General features: G+C 43.2%; 1 protein-coding gene across 16 annotated transcripts in view; it reads right to left on the bottom strand.

The window, feature by feature from the left end:
• The window catches only part of celf6 (CUGBP Elav-like family member 6), a 142498-nt gene that overhangs the window by 110434 nt on the left and 9696 nt on the right, over nt 1-22368 (bottom strand). For all 16 annotated transcript variants that reach the window (XM_073464221.1, XM_073464223.1, XM_073464227.1 and 13 more), the window contains exon 2: nt 21459-21541. In XM_073464221.1, coding sequence (XP_073320322.1) covers nt 21459-21541 — 83 coding nt within the window. The remainder of the gene's footprint in view (nt 1-21458; nt 21542-22368) is intronic.

Raw genomic sequence — 22368 nt, 5'->3', positions numbered from 1 at the left:
ACACACAAACATACGCAAGGCGCTAACATTCTGCCAACACTAACTATACATACTGGATTGTTTTCAAATTCCTGCCGTGGTAATGAAGAAATAATGTTCGCACAAAGACGCACAAGGACACACGCACACACATATAGGGCTGGGTTTGACACCCAAACTTCAGAAGTTTTTGTGTTGCTTCTTCAGATTTCTTGTCTTGGCTTACTTGTTCTTTAATAAGATTTTTTCCTGATGTGAATAATAATTTTGCTGGTTTTGGATTTAGACAAAGTTTTTTATACAATGCAACTGTGCATTTGGCATTTTTGCTTATTTTTCTTAAGCAAAGCACAAAGAGTGTACAGCCATGCTCGCTGGGCTTTGGGGATAAATGCTAATATCTGCATGCCAACATGCACACAACATGACAATCGATTCATCTGAAACAGCATACTATGCACTACATACCCAACAGGTGCACTGTCATTTAACATATGTTTATGTGAGTAAACAGAATGATGTATCTTTTGGGACGTACTGCCCAGCCACTTCCAGAGAGCCTATGAACGATGAGCTGATTTAAAAATAAAAAAATGTATTGCCCTAACAAAGTGACACCTTGTACTAACACTTATTTAAGCATTATTGATGTAATGCAAGCGCTGCCCTGGTCATTGTCTGTTATGTTGGCACTACCATGATGCATTGTGGGATATCTATGCTTGTGTAGTGTCCTGTACTCAGTTCAGACACTATTGGTTTCAGACATACTCAAAACTCTCACATTCTTTTTAAGCATATTAAATAGCACGTTAGTATGAAATATCAGATGCAGCCAGTGCTAATATGCTGATGTTTAGAAGGTCTAATGTTTACTGCACCATCTTACAATAGTGTGTTCAACAATCACATATGCAGGGTTCGTCCTGAGGGGAACATGAATGTGTTCACCAAATTTTATGGCAATTCATTCAATAGTTTTCGCTAAAAAAAAAAAAAATGTCTGCCTGCTGGTGATGGTCGAGGAAAAGTCAGGGGATCACTAAAGTCCATAGGGTTCATCCTCTGGGGACAAAGAGTGCATTACTTAGGTGCATAACTTAGCAATCCTCTAACAATGTGGCTTTCTTGGACAAAGTCGTGGACCGTAGATAAAACACATCTTTATTTATTCAATGTGAAGTGCCAGAGAAATATGTCATTGGTACGGAAACCCAAGAATTATGTTGGCATCAGATAATTTCAGACTTTACCCAGCCCCTCACACAAGCCTTCCAGACATCTTTCTCTACTTATATCAACACCATTACAACTGCTTGTAAATTATATGTTTTAATCCTCACAAAGCCGCTGTCCTATCCGCAAGGATACCTATCTGCACACTTTGAAACAAAGATGAGACAAAAGCGGCTTTGACACCAACTGCCACCCTCTCTCTCACCCACCACCCCTCAGTATCCACTGGAAAATTCCCCAGCAGCATCCCCAGCAGCCTACCGAGTCATGTCCTTTCCCATGTTGTCACCCCCTCCTCTGTCCACTCACAGCACAAGTCACTTGCCCTAAAGAGAGCTGGCAGAACCACAGTGAAGCAAACAAAGATACAAATGGCCGCTCCAGACAGCTCACACTCGCATCCGCATTCATTACCTCTCATTTTTTGCGACACACAAAAGCCTCTCATTGAGCCGCCGTTGCGCGCTCATGATGGGCTTCACGGTGCCATCACACCGGCCTTCAGGGCTCACGGCTTCCACAGTTGAGACAGTCAGAGGTCAGTAATGAATATACATGTGTGGTCTGCAGCAGGGAAGATACTGGGAGAAATAGAGCGAGGGAGGAAGATGAATATTGAGTTAATGCGCCGAGCAGGGTAGGCTACATTCCCAGTTCCCCAGTCACAATGTCCTCTGCTGTTAGTCTCAGTCTGGCTTGTGAACATAAATATTTACACGGCTGTCACGATCAGGATTTATAGGACATTCTCTGCTCTTCCCGTAAGAGAAATATAAAGTACTCTTTATTCCCCCTTTTCTTTTGCAGAGGTAAGTTTCCTTTTGCACAACGGCAATGAAATTCTTGTTTGCTCTGGGATGTCTATGCAACGCTGTTTTCTCTGTATTGTATACCGAGTGCACGGGGTGTGAATATTGTCTCATTATATTGACAGTTCTCATCCTTGCCAGTTTCAATAACCAACATTCAGCAAAAGAAGTGCTGTAATATAAACAGTTTGGATATTTCCAACTGGCGGGCTGGTGAAGTGAGGGAGAGGCAACAGAGGCAATAAAAGACAGACAATATACTTATTGTCTTTCTTTGTAATACTGGATGCAATAACAATACTGCAGGCTAACCTGTCTGATGTTTATTTTTCTGGGGCTGTTTGTGTGTGTCCAGACAATCTCTAAAATGTTGTGACCACAACTGGAATGCTCTCAACTGGAATTGACACAGCACCAATGCAAACACCTTTTCTCCCTCTATTTTTTTCCTTCTTCCTCCTCCTCCTGATTCCATCCTAATCTGCCAATGCCAAATCTATTTTGTCATGTAACTCCTCTGATAGGTTGGCATGTAATTAACTCCTTGGCATGCACTGTGGATTGTCATTTGCATGGTAATAAATCTCTGCTCCTTAATGTAGGTGGAGGGAAGCATACAGGACTGTGTGCTTAGCTTCAGCAAACATCCCCATCTAACCCTTATCAACTCCCCCGACTCCAAACATGTTTGGTCCGAGAGGAGTAATCGTCATTTCCAGGTGGCAGACCGCATTGATTAAACATTGCGTTTAGTTTTTTTTATGAATGTATTTAAGGGTGAGCTGTGGCAAATGAAGCTTTTGGACGAGTGACTGCTATTAATCCGATGGCGCATTTGGAGCCTTGTATTTATTTGTTCCCTACAAGCCTCCTGCCATCCATTACAGAGTCATTTCCTTTTGTCCACTTTATCAATTCTGAGGCTCATCTTTCCTGGAGATCCTTGGCTCTTGCCCAACAATTGCTTACATACAACGTGTAACGGCCAAAGCTACAAAGAGGAGGCCAATGCGTGCGTGCGTGATGTGTAAGTATGTGTATACTTGCGTCCTTGTGTGCACGTATGTAGACACAAATAATAGGGTGAAGAGATGAGGCATTCGGGGGCAGTAGAGGATGGGGAGGGCCACGCGAGGGGGTGCGAGGTGATTATATGTGTGTGTTTTGAGAGATGGATGAACGGAGTAAAGATTGCACTCATCTGTCGTGGTACAGTGCTCCCATCAGGTCTAATGAGTGTGCCGGGGTGACCTCAGTCTCGTAGGTTCACGGGCCTGATTAAACATCGTCTCTGAGTCGGCTCAGGGGATGCCTGGCAGACCAGCACCGGCTCCCTGCTCTCCTCTCCGCTCCCCCCCTCTTTGCTCCCCTCCATCGTCCTAATGGCTCCTTTTGATCTAACCCCATTTATCTCCATCACCCCCCCAGCACACACACACTACCTCCCGATTCTACCAATCATACACCCGTTTTTTTGACAGCCATCTGTCTTTATTAATATTTGTTCTCTCGGCTTGGTTGTGTTTGCAGCTCATGTGTTTGACACTTAAATGTTTCCTTTTGATTGCCTCCCCTAAATGCGCTGCTGATGAGCTTCCAAGACCCTAACTCTCACTTTTTCTTCGACTACCATCCTTCTATGTTTATTCAGAGCTAGTAAGCCATAATGAGGCTGAGGTTGAGGGATGATGATTAACTGCAACAGGATCCAGGAACTGGTGTAACTCATGATAAGACAGCTTTCTGTGGAGACTTTGATTTATTTGGCTGTAAGGTGCAGAATATCGGCCGTTCCTCCGAGCTGGAGGCCATGTGGGGTCACGAGTCGGAGACATGCAGTTAAGACGCAGCCAGTCAGTGCGTTTTAATCTTTCTCTCTTCACTTTGATCTCGGTAACTTCAGTCGAAGCCTGCTCAAATCATCACCGAGACATTTTAAAGGGTTGCAATTAGGGCCAAATAGCCCGTCATTTATCAAGCTCCTTTCATGTCCACCATTTTATTTTATGAAAGCAATCGATTGTCTCTGTGGCATGGAGGCGCAGCCCAACCTCTGCTTGTGCTCCTAGGTGAAAGCGATGAGCGCAGTCAGGCCATTGCTCCAGCAGTGAGTGAGAGAGATAGAGGGTGATTTGGCTGGCTGGAACACCATGACCGGCAGTTCTCTCGCACTTACACCAGAGCAATCAGACAGCCCCGCTCTGGTAAAAATATAGCAGCTAGTCAAAATGCCAGGGGCTCCGGGCATCTGTGTTTGCTTTTGGGGTGGGGCTTGGCAGTTTGGAGGGAGACTGAAGAAGAAGAAAAAAACAGATAGAGGTCAAAAGAAGGAGAGAAAAAGATGGTGAAAGAGATAGCAGCAAGGGAGCAAACAGAGCCAGCGAGTGCTACCGTTATGTGTTGTTTATTTACAGTTATGTGTTATTTACATCACTGCTCCAGAGGAGCGCTCAGCTTCACGGCAGACAGACGGCGAGGGGAAAGACATGTGGCCGACGCAGACTTAGACAAAGAGGCTGCATGCATACTCAACAGGCAAACCAACACACAGACGACCTATTCAGAAAATGATGTACAAAATGAGCACAGTTCATCAATATTTAAATCCTCATTCTATGAAATTAAACATGTTTAATACATGAAATATGCATGAATTCTTTAAGGCTTTGGTCTGCAGGAGACGTGCTTTTTTATGGCAAGTAATACAACAGTCTTTACATGCGTATTAATTAGCGGCATATATTAGTGGATTAATGAGAGGAAGATGAACTGTACATTCATGCACGAATGTCCACACACATACACAAATAAGCACATGATCATATATCCACATGGTGTGTACTTCCATGCACACACACACACACCCACACACACACAGGGAGACACACAGAAGCAGAGCAGAGCTCCAGCAGTGCAGGGCAGGAGAGGAGGCTGCAGGGCCCTGACCACATAATCATCTCCTAGAGAGTGATCATCAAGGCCTCCAACATCACTGCACAAATACACCAACCTTGGACCCCCTGGCATGAGGGGAGGGAGGAGGGGTGAAGACAAGAGTGTTTACAGGAAAAAAGGGAGGAAGAGATGAAAAAAAGAGAGGGGGAAAAGGAGGGGGAGAAAAAGGAAATTAAAAAAGTGAAGAGCAGAGGCAAAGCAGAGGGATGACGGGGGGTCTGTGTTTACAGGGGGGGAATGTGAGGAGGCCAAAATTAAAGAGACAGGAAGTGAGAATATAAAGGACAGGACTACAGAAAGAAAGAGTGAAGACGTAGAAAGGAGAATGGATGGATGTTGTGTTGACAGTGAAGAGGAGAGAAAATTAGCAGGAGAGGGAGATATATGAGTCTATTTTCATGGGGTTAGGTAGAGGGGACTGAAGGGAACAGAAAGAGAAGGAGAAAGTGAAAATGGAGCTGCGTTGACAGGCAGTGCCAAGGAGGAAAGAACGAGAAACGGGGTGAGAGGACGAGCAAAGGAGAACGAGAAAAGAGGTGGGAGAGAAACATAAAGAGGGAGACGGGGAAAAAAGGGGAGAGAGTGTATTTGTTTGCCACGCATGAATGTACAGCAGCGTTGCCCTGGAAACGGCAGCCGCTTGGATTATGAGCTGATTAGTTGCCCTCCTCCTTGAAGCCCCCCCAACTGAGCTGCCTCCACTCAACAGGGTGTGTGTGCATGCTACCTGGGACACGGTCTGATGAACAACCACACACACACACACAGAGTCTTCATTCAGACACATACATACAATAAACTCAGTCTTTACTCTTGGTTGCCCATTGTATTCACTGTAGCCAATACCTTTCGGCGTCAACATCTCAATCTTTCACTCTCTGCTGGACTCTGCCTCTCTGCCTCTCTGTGTGTGACGTGGCAGGGTGCTAATCTTGGCCCTTATCTCTGCCTGCAGCTCTGCTCACATTCCCTTCTCCACAAGCACCTTATCTGCCATCACTGTCAATCAGAGCAGATCAGGCTACCTACAGCTGAGTCCGCTCGACCACCCTCCTCCTCCTTGCCCCCGCCGACCGGCCTCGCTATGTGTCTGTTACCAACACTCGCACCATGCCACCCACCCCCCACCCCCCCAGCCTGCAGCATTTTTCACACATCTCACACACACACACACATGCAAGTACACATAAGGACCATTATTAGGATCATCAACACCAGCATATTTTTGTGCGAGTTCGCCTTAAATTGGCTTGTTCCTCTGGCATCTGTCTGGCACAGTGACCACAAACACCCGAACCCCTTCCTTTGTCGGAGCCTGATTAGCATGTTTGACCACTAAACTCTACGTCCTTACAAGCTAATTACCAGATCAGTTCTTGTAACCTGCTCATAGCAAAAACAAGGGTGAAATTTGATTTTGATTAGAATTTTCCTCAAGGGAACGGAGCCAAAGAGCAGCAATAATTCAGCGAACGGTGCAGCAAACAGACACTCTTTTGCAATCACCATTTACTGTACGTATATTGCGAGCTCACCAGTGAAAACAAGTTTGGCAATTTTATTCATAAAAAACCCAACATAACATAGCACAATAAATATATATATATATACTTGTTGTGGCTGATACAACATAACAAACTTTCACCTCACCATCATCATGTTTCACAGTAATGATGACCCTTTAATCCTGACTTTAATGAGAAACCAGATGAATTAACTATAACTTTTATTGATGTATTAAATATTTTGATGAGGGACACTTGGGTTAATTCAGTCTAAAAGAGCGTTCAGTGAAGGTTGTTCTATAATTAAGTTGATTCTAAGTTCTTCGCTCAGAATTACCATGACCTGGATGACTGAGAACCTTCATCAACATAATTAAGTTGAGTTAGGTCATTTTTTAATATAATGAACATTTTTGTTCTGCACCTAACTGCATCATCAGTACATTTAAATTGTTTTCTGTTACCGTATTATTATTGAAATTTTCCTGACTAATACTTACAGAAAGGCTCCAACACCTCACCCAAGTAAAAAAGCCTGTGTCCATAGTGGCTGGATAGGTGTCATTATTGCTTTTGCTATAGCAGAAAACCCTGAAAAACACTGTGCAATGTTAGTCATAGCTGCACAGTCAATGGCTCACATGCAAATGACCACACACACTCCAGCCCGCCGGCGCTCTCCTCCAATCAGGTGGGGCTAGTGACCTCCCACCTGTGATCACGCTGGGAAACCCACCCAACTCTAAATACTGTGCGCACAGCCCGCATCCACACACCCACCCACTAATCAGGAGCATGCATCCAGACTGACGGCATTTTTTGGTTCAAAGCCTCACCACAGGTACAACAAAAAGGAGGAAAAAAATAGCACAAATCCCTTTTGGGCAGGTTTAATATTTTTAGGCGAGGGCACTTTTATGTGGGGGCAGGTGTGCTCTGGCTCCCTAATGCTGAAGTAATTGTAGATAATGGAGTTTTAAGGACAGCTGCTGATGCGGGTTTAAGTAGGATTTGGGTAGAGATTTATAGTGGAGGGAAAATGGGCGGACGGGTGGAAAAGTTGGAGAGGTGCGAGCGCGAGGGAGTGAAGGAGGAGGTGGAGAAGGAGATGTAGAGGTTAGGGGAGAGGGGAGTCTGCCTGGGCTTATCACAGAAAAGGTGAGAAGCAGGAGGAAGGGGAGGGAGGGAGGAGAGAGAAAGAGTAAAAAAAAAAAGAAATGGCTCTATCTTCTTGCAGAAAAAGCGCTGGGATTGAGAGGGTAAAAAAAAAAAATTAACTCATCCATAGTTTAGTGTGAAACGAGAGCCCGTCTGGCCCCGTGCCTCTCCAGAAAAGGGGGTTACAGAGGGCACAAGCTGGATGACTAATTGGGGAGGATACGAAATGAGGCTTGACTCAATCCACACCCTTGAATCAACTCTGCCCTACAGTATGCATCAAATGGGCTCCCTAAGTGGTGCTTTTCCATTGATTATACCCTTTCAATGTTACGCTCCAACTCCTTGTTGGAGAAATTTAACATAAAAAAAAAGAGAGAGAGCGAGGCATCTAAAGGGGGCAGTTGAAATGCCGGTCAATACTTAGCAGGGGCAAACCTGAAAGTTGGAAAAGCAGAGAGTGAGTAGTATGATATAAACAGATAGCTATGAAAGCGGTTTGAGAGAAAGAGAGAGAGAGAGAGAGAGGACAAGGTGTGTAAAAAGTGCGTTTGGCTCGCCGTAAACGCAGCGGTGCGTGGCACTTCGCCTGGCATGGCACTCACACTTTATGAGGTGTGGAGGGGCCGTCTCCCTCGCCTCTCTGCCCGTTTTAATGATACAGTTTAAATGGAAAAGCTGCGGCTTCAGTCGGCATCAAGGACTCCACTCCCTCAGGTCCACACATGTGCATGCACAAACCTAGATGGGCACGCAAAAACATGCACTCACAGAAGTTTCTAACTTATTTGCACAAATTGGGACAAAACCACCTCAACTTTACATTGACTAATTCAAATAATTGACCCCAATCTTAATCCAAATTAACCAAACCTTCAATAAAAAACAATTAAAAAACAATGGACTAAAAGTACTGTAGATTTTGTGGTAAATATTAGAAAATACAAAATCCATAGTCATCTAACGTACGCAAGGGCTTTCTGCTTTCTGAGACTGAGCAATATCTAAAAGAATATCAGCCACCAGCACACACACCTACACACATCTCTCTAAACCTTACAGATGCTGTATAGATGATCATAGGCCCCAGGTAGAGTCTTGGAGGAGACCAAGGAGCGACAGCATTGAAGCCAGAAGGTGAAACTGGCTGTCAGAGCTGTGAAGCCTCCTCAGATCTGCCCCATGTGTCTGGCCACTGTACAGACAGAAGAGACAGTTTTTACCCACACCCCTCACCTATCACTGTAACCTCTCTGAAGAGAACATACTGCAGTAATGCAATATTGATCTGACAATGTAGAGTGTGTGTATATGTCTGTGTGTATGTGTCTGTGTGTGTGTCCCCGCACGGGTGTGTGTTTGGGTGAGATGTGTGCTCACGACTGTGCTATGCGAAGTTTGTTGGTGTGTGTTACATTGCTTGTGGCACTGTGCTGTGTTTGTGTGTGTGATCGGGAGGCAGCTATGAGAGCGATGCATTAATAAGCAAGAGGTGAGGTGTTAGCCTTGGTGCTATTTCTGACACCTCACTGTCAGAGCCTTCCTCTGCAGTGGCGGGTCTGACTGTACGGAAACTAGCGGGGGCCTGTGCACCCTCATTTCACCTTTCACTCCTCTGTATCGCTTACCTTGTTCGCCTTCAGATTCCTTCCGTCTTACTATCTGCCTGTCTGTGATGAGAAAATGTTATGCGAGTAGCTGTTATTTACAGGTACGGCTGCACCTTATATCCTACATTACCAATTGAGTAAACTACGGAAATTAAGCCTTTGAATGAATGTGTTTAATACAGGGTTAAATTGAGAGTTTAGCTTTTATACGTGCAATATTTTCAAATACTGTAGACAAGTTTTCTGTTATTTATGTTGTAGTTTTTAAATATAACAAATATGAAGTTCATTAATCACAACAGTGTACTTTAGTAACCACCAAAAAAATCAATTAATAAATGGTAAATTTATAGTTAATTAAACTTTAGTTAATGGTTATTTCACTGTTACGTAAGATGAAATGCTCACTAAAACATTTATTTAGAATGAATTTTTCTTTTTGCCTCGAGTGGACAGTGTCCCCAAACCTTTTGCAGAATCTAAAGGGCAAAAAAAAAAAAAGAAATACACCCACAAAATGTATTTATTTAAAGGTGCAATATGTAAGAACTGGCCAATTTGTTGAATTTATACTCTGAACAAATGGAGGGCAATATTTCACCAGAGCAACCACTAACTGTAGCTCCTGTTAGCTAATGAGCTCAGTTAACCGTGCAGCTAAGGGTCGTGTTAGGTGACTGCCCAGACTGGGAGCTTGGGAGCACCAGGTGAGTGTTGGTCTTGTTTACTATCGGACTATCACATCTTGAGGTACAAAGTGGCTAGGAGCTAGCTTCTTAGCATGCTAACTGCAGCACAATACATAGACATCTTTGAAATAATGTTGAAAATGTTAGCACTTCACATTCTGTTGATAATAGTTCATTTTTGAATGTTTTAAACAAAATCCTTACATATTTCACTTTTAGTTTTATTTGTATAGGGACAAGTGTGTAGCATAAACTGATGCCACACACTGCAGCATTTATAGTCTAAGTTTTGCAATGCCCGTCCCTAGATAGGCCTTTAAAATGCATAAAACTCAACAACAAATACCCAAGACAATACAAAGACAAACTCTACAATAAATATATACAAGTAAACACAGCACAATATAAGACACAAACTGTAAGGCAGTACAGTAAAAACACCATAAAGCAAGAAGCCCCAGATCATTCATGACTGCATGACTGATCCCTCTTCAAAAACTGTGTGCTTCACATCACATTACTGTAACTATTAAAGAGTAAGTCAATGAGTTGTGTCTGGTTTTTAGATACATCTCTGTTTGGAGTAGAGAAGCCTGGCATGAAATGGTAAAAGCCTGAAGTGAGGCTGATGCAATACTTGTTCCTATCAAGCAAACAGTCTGTCCCCATTGCTGTAATTCAAATAGTCCCCAGTAGATGTCCAATAGGCCCTTTAGAAAAGTAGGACAAACATAATATGAGAAAAATAAGGATAAAAACTAGCAGAGGGATTGATATGCTGTATGTTTACAATATATCACTTTTTTTTTTCTCCTCACGCAGAGGACTTTCTTTCCCTGCTTGTGTGAGTCACAGTCTGCAGAGGATAAAGGACCAATACTGTAGTGACATGAGGAAAGGAGGAGAGATGACAGCAATAAAGACTACGCAATGAGAGAGACGGAGAGGAAAAAAAGGAAGGAAGAAAGACAGACAGCGATGGGTGAATCCTAAAGTTCAGCTGAAGCTAACATGAGACTTCAGAAGTCACAGTTAATCAACCAAAGTGTGAATCTTCCAAACAGTCTTTTTTAGTACAAAGTCCCCCCTTTGTAGTTGTACAAATGGTAACACAAAAAGAGGATTTCATACTTAAAAAGCTTCGGAAGATGCCCGCTTGATTTAGGAAAAGGAGCTCTTCAAGGCCGGAATAAACATGAGGAATAATTACAGCCCTCCATGTTCATATACGGGCACCTGACTGTTGTTTAAAGGAGACCTAGCTTTTTTAAATTTTTCTCCTTGTCTTAAGTGTGTTATATTTGTTCGTGTGCATGTAAAACATGTTGAAAGTTAAAAAGGTCAAAGTCCGCACCAACAGAAGCTCCTCTCCGCCGCAGAAAACACTGCTCCTGAAACGCCTCGTCAGTAGTCCCGCCTTTAATTCCATGACTTTGTGACATCACTCGTCACAGAGTCACACATTTGCATTTACGGTTTAGTTGGGCACGTAATGATTGATTTAGCACTGCTGCTCTGTTGTTGTTAGCAATGCTGTCTCAGGCAAGTGTGAGCCAACCAATCAGAGCAGACTGAGCGTTTCAGGCAGAGGGGGGAATACAGTGGGTTTACTGAGCACTAAAGCATGTAAAGCTATTCTAGCAGTGACCCAAAATAAAGTTATGAACCTAAAAATGAGCCTAATATGTCTCCTTTAAAGACAGACTTGACAAAATATGAACGTATCCTTTCATTTACCACTGATTACAGCATATTAACCATGACCCTTTCTCCTTTCTACCTTGAGACCCTCTTATTCCCCTATATGCTGCATTTCATATCGAGCCTTTTCCACTGAGATTTTGTGGGTACTCTGATTTTATCGCTTTACTGCACAAAGGGTTTTATGGCACAAAGAGGTGCAGCTATCCCAGTGCTAAATGATAAAACAAAGTTATCTCCAGTAGTAAAGAGAAGAGACAACTTTTTAGGGGGGAAAAGGAGAAACAAACAGCAGAGGCAGAAAGGTGGTGAGAAAAGTGGCCTTCATGTTTGGAATATTTACCACAGCAGTACCTCGGGTACTCTAGATGCAAGTCTCTCCTGGTTTAGCTCTTTACAGTGATTTTACCAACAAATTACACTTACTACAATTACAGACAGCAATGTAAAAACACTGAACATAGAGCTCCCTTCATCCCAAACCAGAGGAAAAAACTCTAAACTGGCCTCTTGAAGAAACTAAAATGAGTCTGCACAAATGCTCTTACTTCAAAGGTCTTAAATTCACACAGGTTCCTCCATGAAAAAACTACAAGAGCACTCACATCACACACACACACACACTACACACACGGCACACACACACATATAGTATAGTATATAGACTGACTCATAGGAGCCCAGAAACAGCAGTTATTCCCAGTGCAATAAAAACAGGCAGACTAACTAATGGAACCACCCACACACCAAACATACTTTTTATCACACGCCACCTTCACAAACAAACACACGCGCATGCACGCACTGAGCACGCACGCACGCACGCACACTCTTTTTGTCCCAGCCCACTCATTGCTCGTTAGCTGCTACATCAGGTGGTTGAGGTTTTTTTTTTTTTTTTTCCCTGCGTTGCTCCTGTGACACAGTCTGGCAGCGGCTCGCTGTATCTGCTGAGAAGGCACCAGCGCCGAAAATACTTCCCTTAACAAACTCTTCTGATTACAGTTTGACTTTCTCGCTGTCTCCTTCTCTCCCTCCTGTCTTTAATCAGCATGTAAACAAGCGCAAGGTCATTTTCTTTCTTAAACGAAATGGGGGAGATAAGAGGAGCGTGGCGTAGTTAATCCTTTGGACACGCTGATGGAGGAGTTTGTCCTGGTGATGCTCGGGTGTTAATTATGCAAGAATGCATCTCCTCCTGTGCTCTCTCTCTCTCTCTCTCTCTCTCTCTCTCTCTTTCATGATGACTCATCAGTTTATCTCCTTCCTCTTTTGCTCTCCTCGTTCTATGACTCCATCCCTTCCCAAAAATATCAGACGTCCTATGACATATTTAAGTCCTGAAATGTACCTCCAAGGTCCTCTGCTTATGTGTCACCACGTGTGTGTGTGTGTGTGTGTGTGTGTGTGTGTGTGTGTGTGTGTGTGTGTGTGTGTGTGTTTTCGAATCAGCACAAGTTTTTAAAGTGGTCCACGTGTGATTAACTGCAGTGTTTGATAAGTCAGGCTGCAAGAGTGATTTGCTGAACTCAGCAACATCATGTTTTCTTCACCCCTTGTTTTTTCTTTGAACAAATACATGCAGATTGCCTGGATGTCTTCTGTGATTGCCAGAAAGAGTTGTGAATTGCGATGAAAGGCCGCTAACTTACCTAACAGGAAGGAGAATGAGTGAAAGGAAAGGAAAGGAAAGGAAAGGAAAGGAAAGGAAAGGAAAGCACAAATTTATCATGGGGATAAGGAAAATTACTCAAGCAATTGTTCAGTTTTCAACGCAGCTGTCACCTTTTCTGTTGCCAGCTCATTGTGGGGTGTCAACACCTGTTTCCATTGAGACATCAGATTGTCTGAAACTAGACAGAGACATCCTTTGAACGTCACGCAACTAAAAAGCTAGATTTACACCTTGATCCTCTCAAATTGATCTTTCCAAATTGAACAGGATGGGTAGTTAATTAGCCAAAAAAAGAATGTTTAATGATTTTGAGGCACAAAAAAAAATCCCATCCTCAAATATTCATTTTTGGTTTGTTTTTGATTTTTCCTTCCAGTTGTTATTGCCAAACAGCCTGATCTTGATGCAGCAGAAACTTTGATGTTTAATTGGTTGAGGAAATGACATATTCCAGCGTGCCGCCAAACTACGAGACAGCAATCCAGCCTCTGGAAAAGACTAAAAGCATCAGTCTTGGAGGTATGACAGTACCCAGGCCTCATTTCCATCCCTCTCCACTATTTGTCAGCCTTCTCCTCTTCCCCAGTGAAGCAGCAATGTTAACAATGCTGTCCCCACATTTACCAGTTCTGCCTCATTACAGCTAAAGAAGTGGATAAATTAGCACAGGAGAGCATGCACGGCGGAGTCTGACTCCACCTGTCAGCGAGGGAAAGATAGTGAATGTGTCGACGAGGTGGAAGGGTGTGAAGGAGCTGCTCGGCTTACCAGCTTTCAAGACGTATTAAAACAAAACGCATCCACTGAGGCTGACACTCATCTTTCCACGATCATTACCTGCGGTACATCTTTCAATATTTTATAACACAGGCAATCATATCCTGTAAAGGTTTCTCATTTTTGTCAATAAAAACCTGTGACCTATGGGAGGGTCTTTCTAATCTGTCCGTGTATCATCGGTGAAACAAAACGGTGTTTTTCTGTTTTCAAGTGAATCAATAATCATCAGATAAACAAGAAAACAAAAATACAAGTCTTACTCACAGTCTTCACTGTGTGCTGAAAGTGATGCAAAATATGGAATATTATTGGACATTTTAATGATTTCCGTCTAAGATTAGTGTTTATGACAGATACCAGACAACCTATAGCCTGCACAATAATTATATAGGCATTTTTATATCAGCAATATATAGTTATAGGCTACGAGAGGTTAATCATTGTTATGTTGGAGAAGCAACAACAGCAATAGTCTCAGCAACTTCACACATTATCACTTTTTTTCCCTTGTATGTTGCCTGTATGTACAGTAATTACATTTAGTTAAGTATTTACCACCACACAAATATGACTCGTTATGTTCCCGCGAGGTAAGTGCACGGTAAGTGTGTGCATGTGCTCAGCGGAGAAATGCAGCGAAAAACAGAATAACATCAAAACACAAATAAGATTTGTTTTTTTTCAGGTTTGAGATTTCTTGTTTCATTTGATTAGCCCAGGTGAAAACAGGAAAACACACTCGTTTTGTTTTGTTTTCCAGATTGAATGAAACACCAGACAGATGATAGACAGACCCTAATCCGATGGATACACTTACTTCCAGGAGTAAAATGCACTTGGAAAAGTCAACAAGACTCGCTTTTCTTTTTTTTGTGACTGCAACATTGTTCATGAACCCGTCTTTCAATAAATGTAGAAGCTGAGATTCTTCACCTGAACAACCTGGGCACCAGCCTGTTATACTGTATTGCAGTATATGTTCAAGATCAAGAGGACAAATGGACCTGGTTGCTGCCATCCACCACAACTCTCCTGCCCTGCGGCCTTTAAAAAGCACTATCTCTCCTGCTCATTTGTCCAGCGCCTCTGGCCTGCCATCTTTATGGGCTGGTTAAGGGCTCTCACACAATCAACTATGTTTGTGCCCTGTCCACATTCGCCAGTAAAACAGCCAGGCATTCCACGATGGCCACCCGCCTGCCTGCCAGGATTAACATTTCGTACTCTCCAAGGTTGAAAATCCCATCAGATGGAACGAAATTAATTTTTGCACAATATTCAGGGCCACCAGCCACATAATAGGAGACAATGCCGAGTGCATCCCTCGATTGTGATTCCATTCACTCCCTAATCGGCAGGATGGCCGTGCACGGTGCAGCAGCGTAGTAAATGCTTTCATCCCAGGGGGATTAGAAAAACAATGGCCCTTTTTAATTTCTTTTCTAAAGCGGGCAGCAGAAAGAAAATGATATAGACGTAATTGATGATGAGGAGAGCAGGGGGAGCCTTTGCAGAGGTCTCACGTCCAGTGCCCAGGCCTTTTTTTTTTTTGCTTCATAATGGCAACCGCTCAGGGGCACTGGAGGTTGACAAATCTGGCACAGAGGACAAATTGATCGGCAACAGAACGCAATTTGTCCCTTAAAAGAATGGGTAAAGGCCCTGTGTGGCCTGAGTAATTAGTTTAAACTGCAGCATGTCTTCCAGGAGTGGACCCGCTGGAGAGGGGCTCAGTGTGTCCTCTGATAAGACGCCCTAATGCTGCATCGTACAAAACTCTCACCTAGAATACTCATCACAGCTCTTTCTACAGAATATTTCAATTAACATATTTTCGAGATAAATGGGAATAATGGAAGGATTTGGCATGTTAGTGCAAATGTCACATACCGGGGCGTGCAGTCGAATGTGTGACTATGTTTATTTGTGTGCATGTGTGAGCTTGCATCTTTTAACACCTCGTAAGCTCCCCTGAGAAGTCACTTTTTCTGCAAACAAAAGTCTACTTTAATAAAGACTAAAATAACTGTTGGAGAACACTTAAACAAATTAAACTTTTTTTGGTTATGCATTCATGCTCACTGCCTATCTGAGGCATGTGTAAAAATGACAGAGGGAAAAATGCTGGTTGCTTATTCTCAGCGTGCAGCGAGACACAGACACAGACATATGGCAGGTCTACGGTGGCCGCATCTGTGGTGTGATGCGAGGAGAGAGTGTCAAGAACACGGATGCATTGGTCCATGGCAGTGTGCTTAGTGACACATAATACTGGTATTGCACAATCTTCCCCTGACCCATTTTTGTGTGACACGCGCTGAAGTCAATTTTCTGCACTTTTCATGCACGGAAGAAGAAGAAAAAAAAAATGTGAGAAGCCCAAACATTTTCCTCCTCACTTTGGTGGAAGCCGATACCCTCGAGCTTACCCTTTCAAATTTGAAGAGAAACACTTCAGAAAGAACGACTTGGTGCGTTTTTTTTTCTCTCCTATCTTTTTCACTGTTGCGCTTGGCTGCCTCGTCATCAATACAGGGGTCAGGTGCCGCTGGTTCCCCTCACTCAGAAAATGTCGATCCCGCCGCAGAAAACCTCTACGTAAATGACAAGTATATGGTTGGGCCGCCAACCCCACACTCAGCGCATTCCACAGAGAAAGTGTAGAAAAAGAGAGCGGGGGAGTGAAAGTGGTAGAGGTATGATTAGGCAGGAGAAGGCACTGGGGGGAGGGTAGGAAAAAAAGAAGAAGAGAGCACAAGTGAATGAGAGACAAAGAGAAGCTGGATCTTTTTTTCCTAGACATTTTTAATTGGCTTTCGAGCTTCAGTAGCACCCAATTAGCATGCTTGTTACATGTGAGCACCAGGAGCTAATTGGCCTGAGAGGAGAAAGTGGCGTGGCCCTGAACGGAGAGAGCAGGATTCATTTGAAGGTTTGCAGCTCCGATAGCAGCATGTTGGGAGGCTATTTGGCAAACACTTGTGAAAAAACAAAAAAACATTTTGGTGCTGCAATTGCAAATATTATTCATACTGTCTTGCTGTCTTTATTGCCAGGCGGTGTTCCAAGAAATAATATTTATTTAGAGAAAAGTATCTGGTCATTAAGAATTGATCAACACCTTACCTGCAGCTAGACAGATTGTCTCGAGGTAGAGAGGAAATGTAATGTATTGTTCATAAAGTACTATTTGCCCCAAGTCTGCATGTAAATGTCCCAGGAATTAATCAGATCCGGGGAGAAATCATTCACTGGCATGACCTAACCTGTCCACACGTAGTACCATGCTGCCCTACATCGGGGGAATATGCTGAATGCGCACGTAAACACAACAGCACCATGAGCTCACCAAGGGCAAGAGGCTGAATCTCTGATTACATTTACTGTACAAACTGTAGCAGCAGGATCCGATGCACAGGACATCAAGAGCTCATTATGCTCTTTATATGCAATTAATCAAACAATGTAAACAAAGCTCGCTTCTTCAGCCACAACAGACAGAGCCAGATTCCCTGGTGGCAATTCAGATGCGCTTTGCACAGTACAAGACTTAGTAAATAAAGGAATGTGAATTATGGAAAATGTAAGATTCACAGCCAATCTGGAGATGATGTAAGAATCGGAGCTTCCTGCAGAGACCACACGCACAAATATCTGCGCCTCCTCTCGGTCTCACTGCTAAGCCTATAGTCTCCCCCTTCTGTGAAATGCACACAGTGTGCGAATGTGAAAATATCTGCACTGTGCAGGAGAAGTGAGACAAAGACGCTTTGTAACAATGAATGTATTACATGACGGATATAAGTAGAAATACAGAGCTCTGACTGAGATACTGGCGTGACTGGGCATGTGCATGTTCCTTCAACTGTGATGATTTGGGCTCAGTCAATAAGGAGAAAACGTATACTGAGGGGACTCGAACATTTCTTAAACTACAAAAACTAATCATAATCAGTGATGACAATGTTAACCTAATTTTATTCTGTAATTTCAAAGCTGATTGTAATTCACAACTTTACGCAGGTAGCCAGACTAGAAGAGGAGGTAATTAGACATTTTGTACCTTCAAATTAATACTTTGAGCTCACAAATTAGTTCTTCTTTCCTCTAAATATGTGCTGTTATAATACACAACAATAACACATGCTCACTCTCATCTCATCAAATACGCCTGCTTTGGTTGCCCTAAGCTTCAAACTATGACGCTTTACCTGCCACTCTAGCTTCAGTTTAGCATGTACAAAGCAATAATAAATTTGCAACATTTGGTTAGACTTTCAAAATAAAACTTGCCTACAAAAGTTTCACTTATTATGACTTTTAGGACTTTTAAATTTGGTTAGGATTAGGGACACATCATAATTCAGGTTAACATAAGAACCTAAGTCCAGTTACGTAACTTACCTGACATTATGTGAGTTACAGTCACAGTTAAAGTCAACTCTGACTTTTGGTTGCACACAAACTGGGTTTCCTGGGTGTTAGTCCTGTGTTTGACCCATCCAGCTGCTTCGAGCCAACTCCTGATGTGGAGTTGTCTCGCTTTCCATACTACAACGCTCGAGGGGCGCCTCTAGAAATGATGCTAGAGGGTTACCTGTAGCATCATAGTTTGAAGTGTTGGGCCACTAACCAAGCTGCTGTACTTGCTGCGTTAGGAGTGAGAACTGGCAACAACTGCATATCGTTTCATATGGTGTTGTTGCAAAAAAAATAAATCATTCTATATTTGTTGCGCTAGCTAGCTACCTAGAACCTCTATGCAACCTACTTTTTAGCAATCACAGCAATCAGCATAATGTGTTGTTATATTAATGTTCATGGTCAAATTATGCAGTATTATGTTGAATGAAAATCAGTGCTCACAGTCTCTGCTTCACCTGTTCTGTCGCCCTTGAACTCTCCATTTATCCCATTCATCTCATGCTAATGATACTTAAGACATTATAACAGTGCTTTCCCTCGGTCTGTTGTCTCTTTCACTCAACCGACCGAGCTTCAGGAGGCTCTAATGTAGCAGACAAGCGACAAAACTTGGAACATGGGACAAGAATAGGCTCTTTGTAACCTCTGCAAGACAAAAGTTCATCACACTCACATGCACACAGCTCCTTTCCCCCAGCCTCTTCATTTTTGAGTTGCTTTGTTTTTCAAGTACCGCCCGCATCTACAGGCTCTATTTGAAGAAACCTTTGTAAATTGCTGGATCAAAGCTGGGAGCTAAATAAGTAAAATCCAGCTTTCTTTGTGCTTCTGAGCTTTAAAGAAAGGTACACAGACTTTTAGGCCTTTGTGAGGAAAGCCATACAAGGACTCCATCCTGGTAATACGGATTGACAGAACAGTTTGATGTAACTTCATCTATATAGGGAAAAGGATAAACACGCTCAGATGATGACTATCAGAGATCCTCCAAAGCGCACACATACTCTAATTTGCATTTAACCTTGTATGACATAACTGTGAAGCAGCTAGTGCAAATGATATTTACCATCGTCAAATTCATTTTTAAGTATTATTTTGCTCACTAAAGATTTTTATCATGTTTTGGTTTCATGTATCCGAAAGACTTGATATTTTTATTTAAATGCCAGATGTCTTACTGGAACAAAATTTGCATTTAGGGTTGCCTGACAGTCACACAGCCACAACCGGACTGCACAATCATGTCTGTAACGCTGTGTGGACGAGCCACCGAGAGGGCAACATTATACGACAGAGCATCTCGAACCATCAGGCCTTGACAATGACAATGAGGCTTGTCCAGAAGTGTCACCTCTCTCGGCCTGTGTCCGTGTCTGTCTCCCTCCAACTCTACTTGTTTTCTCTCTCTCTCTCCCTCTCTCTCTCTCTCTTTCTGTCTCATACACGCATCAACACACACACACACGTACAGAAAGCAGAACATCTTTATTAGCCCTCTGTATGCAGGCTGCGCTCAGCCTGAGATTGCAGCACTGACCCCTCGCTGTGAGCTGTACAGGGGAAATGTTTACCCAAACCCCACAGAACATGCCATTAACCTCTTTCTAGATAGAAGACAAACAAGAATGTCCCTCCATGAGGGCAATAAAGACAGGAACACCTATCCAGGACCATCATGACAATCATCTCATTATGAAGCTGCGGGAGGCAGTAACGAGCCAGGGAGCCCCGTCTCTCAGGGGCTCTTTCTCTGCAGTGTACCGATGTGCCTAACATTCAGTGAAGTACCTATGAAATGCAGTGAAGTGCAAACAACTGATTAACCCAAGAGTGAGGAACAATATAAAGCCCCCCCTCCAGACAATCAACCACCTCTGCCCCCCTTTGTCAAACCAATCCCTATCCCCATTTTCTTCCTCTCCTACTTCCTGTCTCTACCCTCCCTGTCTCTCTGCCCCTCTCTCCCTCCCTGGAGATTCAGATGGATCTCCTAAGGCTCTGATTAAAGCCCCTACCTGAGAGGGTGTCTTGGTATGTGGTGAAAGGAAAAAAGGAGGGGGGTGGAGGGGGCAGCGAGGAGCCTGGGCACTAGAACAGCTTCTCCTTCTTAGGGACCCGCAGGCATAATTCAATCACACCTCGATAATTCCCCTGATGTGAGAGTCGAATCCCCCCCTCACACACATCAAGTACAGATAGACACCACGAGCTCAAGCTCATCCCTGACTGAGGGTCTCCTCCTGGGTGGGCTTAAGAGCCCACTACTGCGTACGTTTTACCTGTGTCGTTTGAAGAGGCCATTATTTTAATTGAAAAAGTTACCCGGCCGCCTAAGGCAAAAAACGATGGAAGACGGCGAGGAAAAAAAAAACGGGGAGAGAATTAAAACAAAAACACCAGATGTTGATATACATGGTAAAAATGATTGTTTATACTTACTGTTTGATTATATGTGATAATGAGAGCAGGATTCCTCAAGGCAATTAGTGTCTGCGGCAGCCATATTGTGAGAGGACAGGGGAAGGACGGCACGGGCTGTTATGAAGGAGCGCTTATCAAATATCTCCGCCGGGGTGATTAGTGTAATAAGACACTGCAAGGTGAGATAGGCCACTCGCGCTCTTTTAGTATGGCTGCTCGTGTGTGTGCGTGTGTGTGTGTGTGTGTGTGTGTGTGTGTAGGTGAGTGAGCAAGAGAAAGAGGCAGAGAGAGGGAGTCTGAGAAAGTCTGAGCGACTCGTTCCATCTGTTTCCATCTCTGTGTGCGTCTGTATATGTGTCTTAATGTATACCATGTCCCCATGTGCCTCGGCAGAGCGTGCACGCATGTGTGTGTGCACATGTGTGAGATAATTCCTATGTTAATGTAGGTTCCCATGCCGGGTGGCTGCCCCAGGGGCTTTAGCCTATGACAGAGGGCAGATCGGGGGCACTTACCCCTGGCAGAGTCTTCTGTTCATGGAGGGCGCTCTGGGCCTTCAGTGCTGACTCTCTGGCACAGTATGTTAGAAAGGCACATCCTGCAGTGACAGGGAGACAGGAGAGAGATAGGCTTATTCCACCAGACAATGGCTTCACAGCTACACACCACCATTTATAATAGAAAGAAGAGAAAGTGTTGCAGCGACAGAGAATTAATGGCTTTATGTTGTGCTTTTTATGATGCTAAGTAGTCTTAAGGAGTTTATAGTGGGCCACAAAACATAAAAAGTGAAGAATATAAAATCATAAATATGTCATTTTGATGATCTAGGGGTTTCAGCATTTAGTATCCATCAAATACAATGTTCGAAATGTTAAAACACTGATTGTAAAACACAATCCATATAGCAGATTAAAGGAACTTTAACTTTCTCCATCATCTTTATGTAAGCCCGTTTAGACTGCACAAAGTGAACTCTCATCGGATAACTCCACCATTAAAGTCTATTCTAAATGCACCATGTGAGGCCAGCCTAACACCTCTCCATCGATGTTTGTTCGGGGATTAAGAATTCCTGCGGCCGACTTCCAAAAACCACATTGTGCCCTCCTGAATGGACCCGGAGATTTGTGATTTCACTGAGGTAATTCCAGTCTACGCCAGCCATAATGCAAGACTTACTAGAGTTTTTACAAGCCATTGCCAAAAAAACATGTATTATATTAAAATGGAATTCATATACTCTGCTGACAATTGGAATGTGGCTCTCTGAAGTTAATAGCTTTGTACCCTCGGAGAAAATAACATGCTGGTTGAGAAATAAGATTCAAATTTGTACACATTTTTTTTTTTTCAATATATGACAACCCCTTCAGATGAGAATTACTGAGTCATGCATATGTTCACTGTTTATGAGCATGAAAG

The sequence above is a fragment of the Pagrus major genome, chromosome 4 (assembly GCF_040436345.1).
Source record: "Pagrus major chromosome 4, Pma_NU_1.0".
In the NCBI taxonomy this organism is placed as follows: Eukaryota; Metazoa; Chordata; class Actinopteri; order Spariformes; family Sparidae; genus Pagrus; species Pagrus major.
This window is presented reverse-complemented; position numbering and strand designations above follow the sequence as displayed.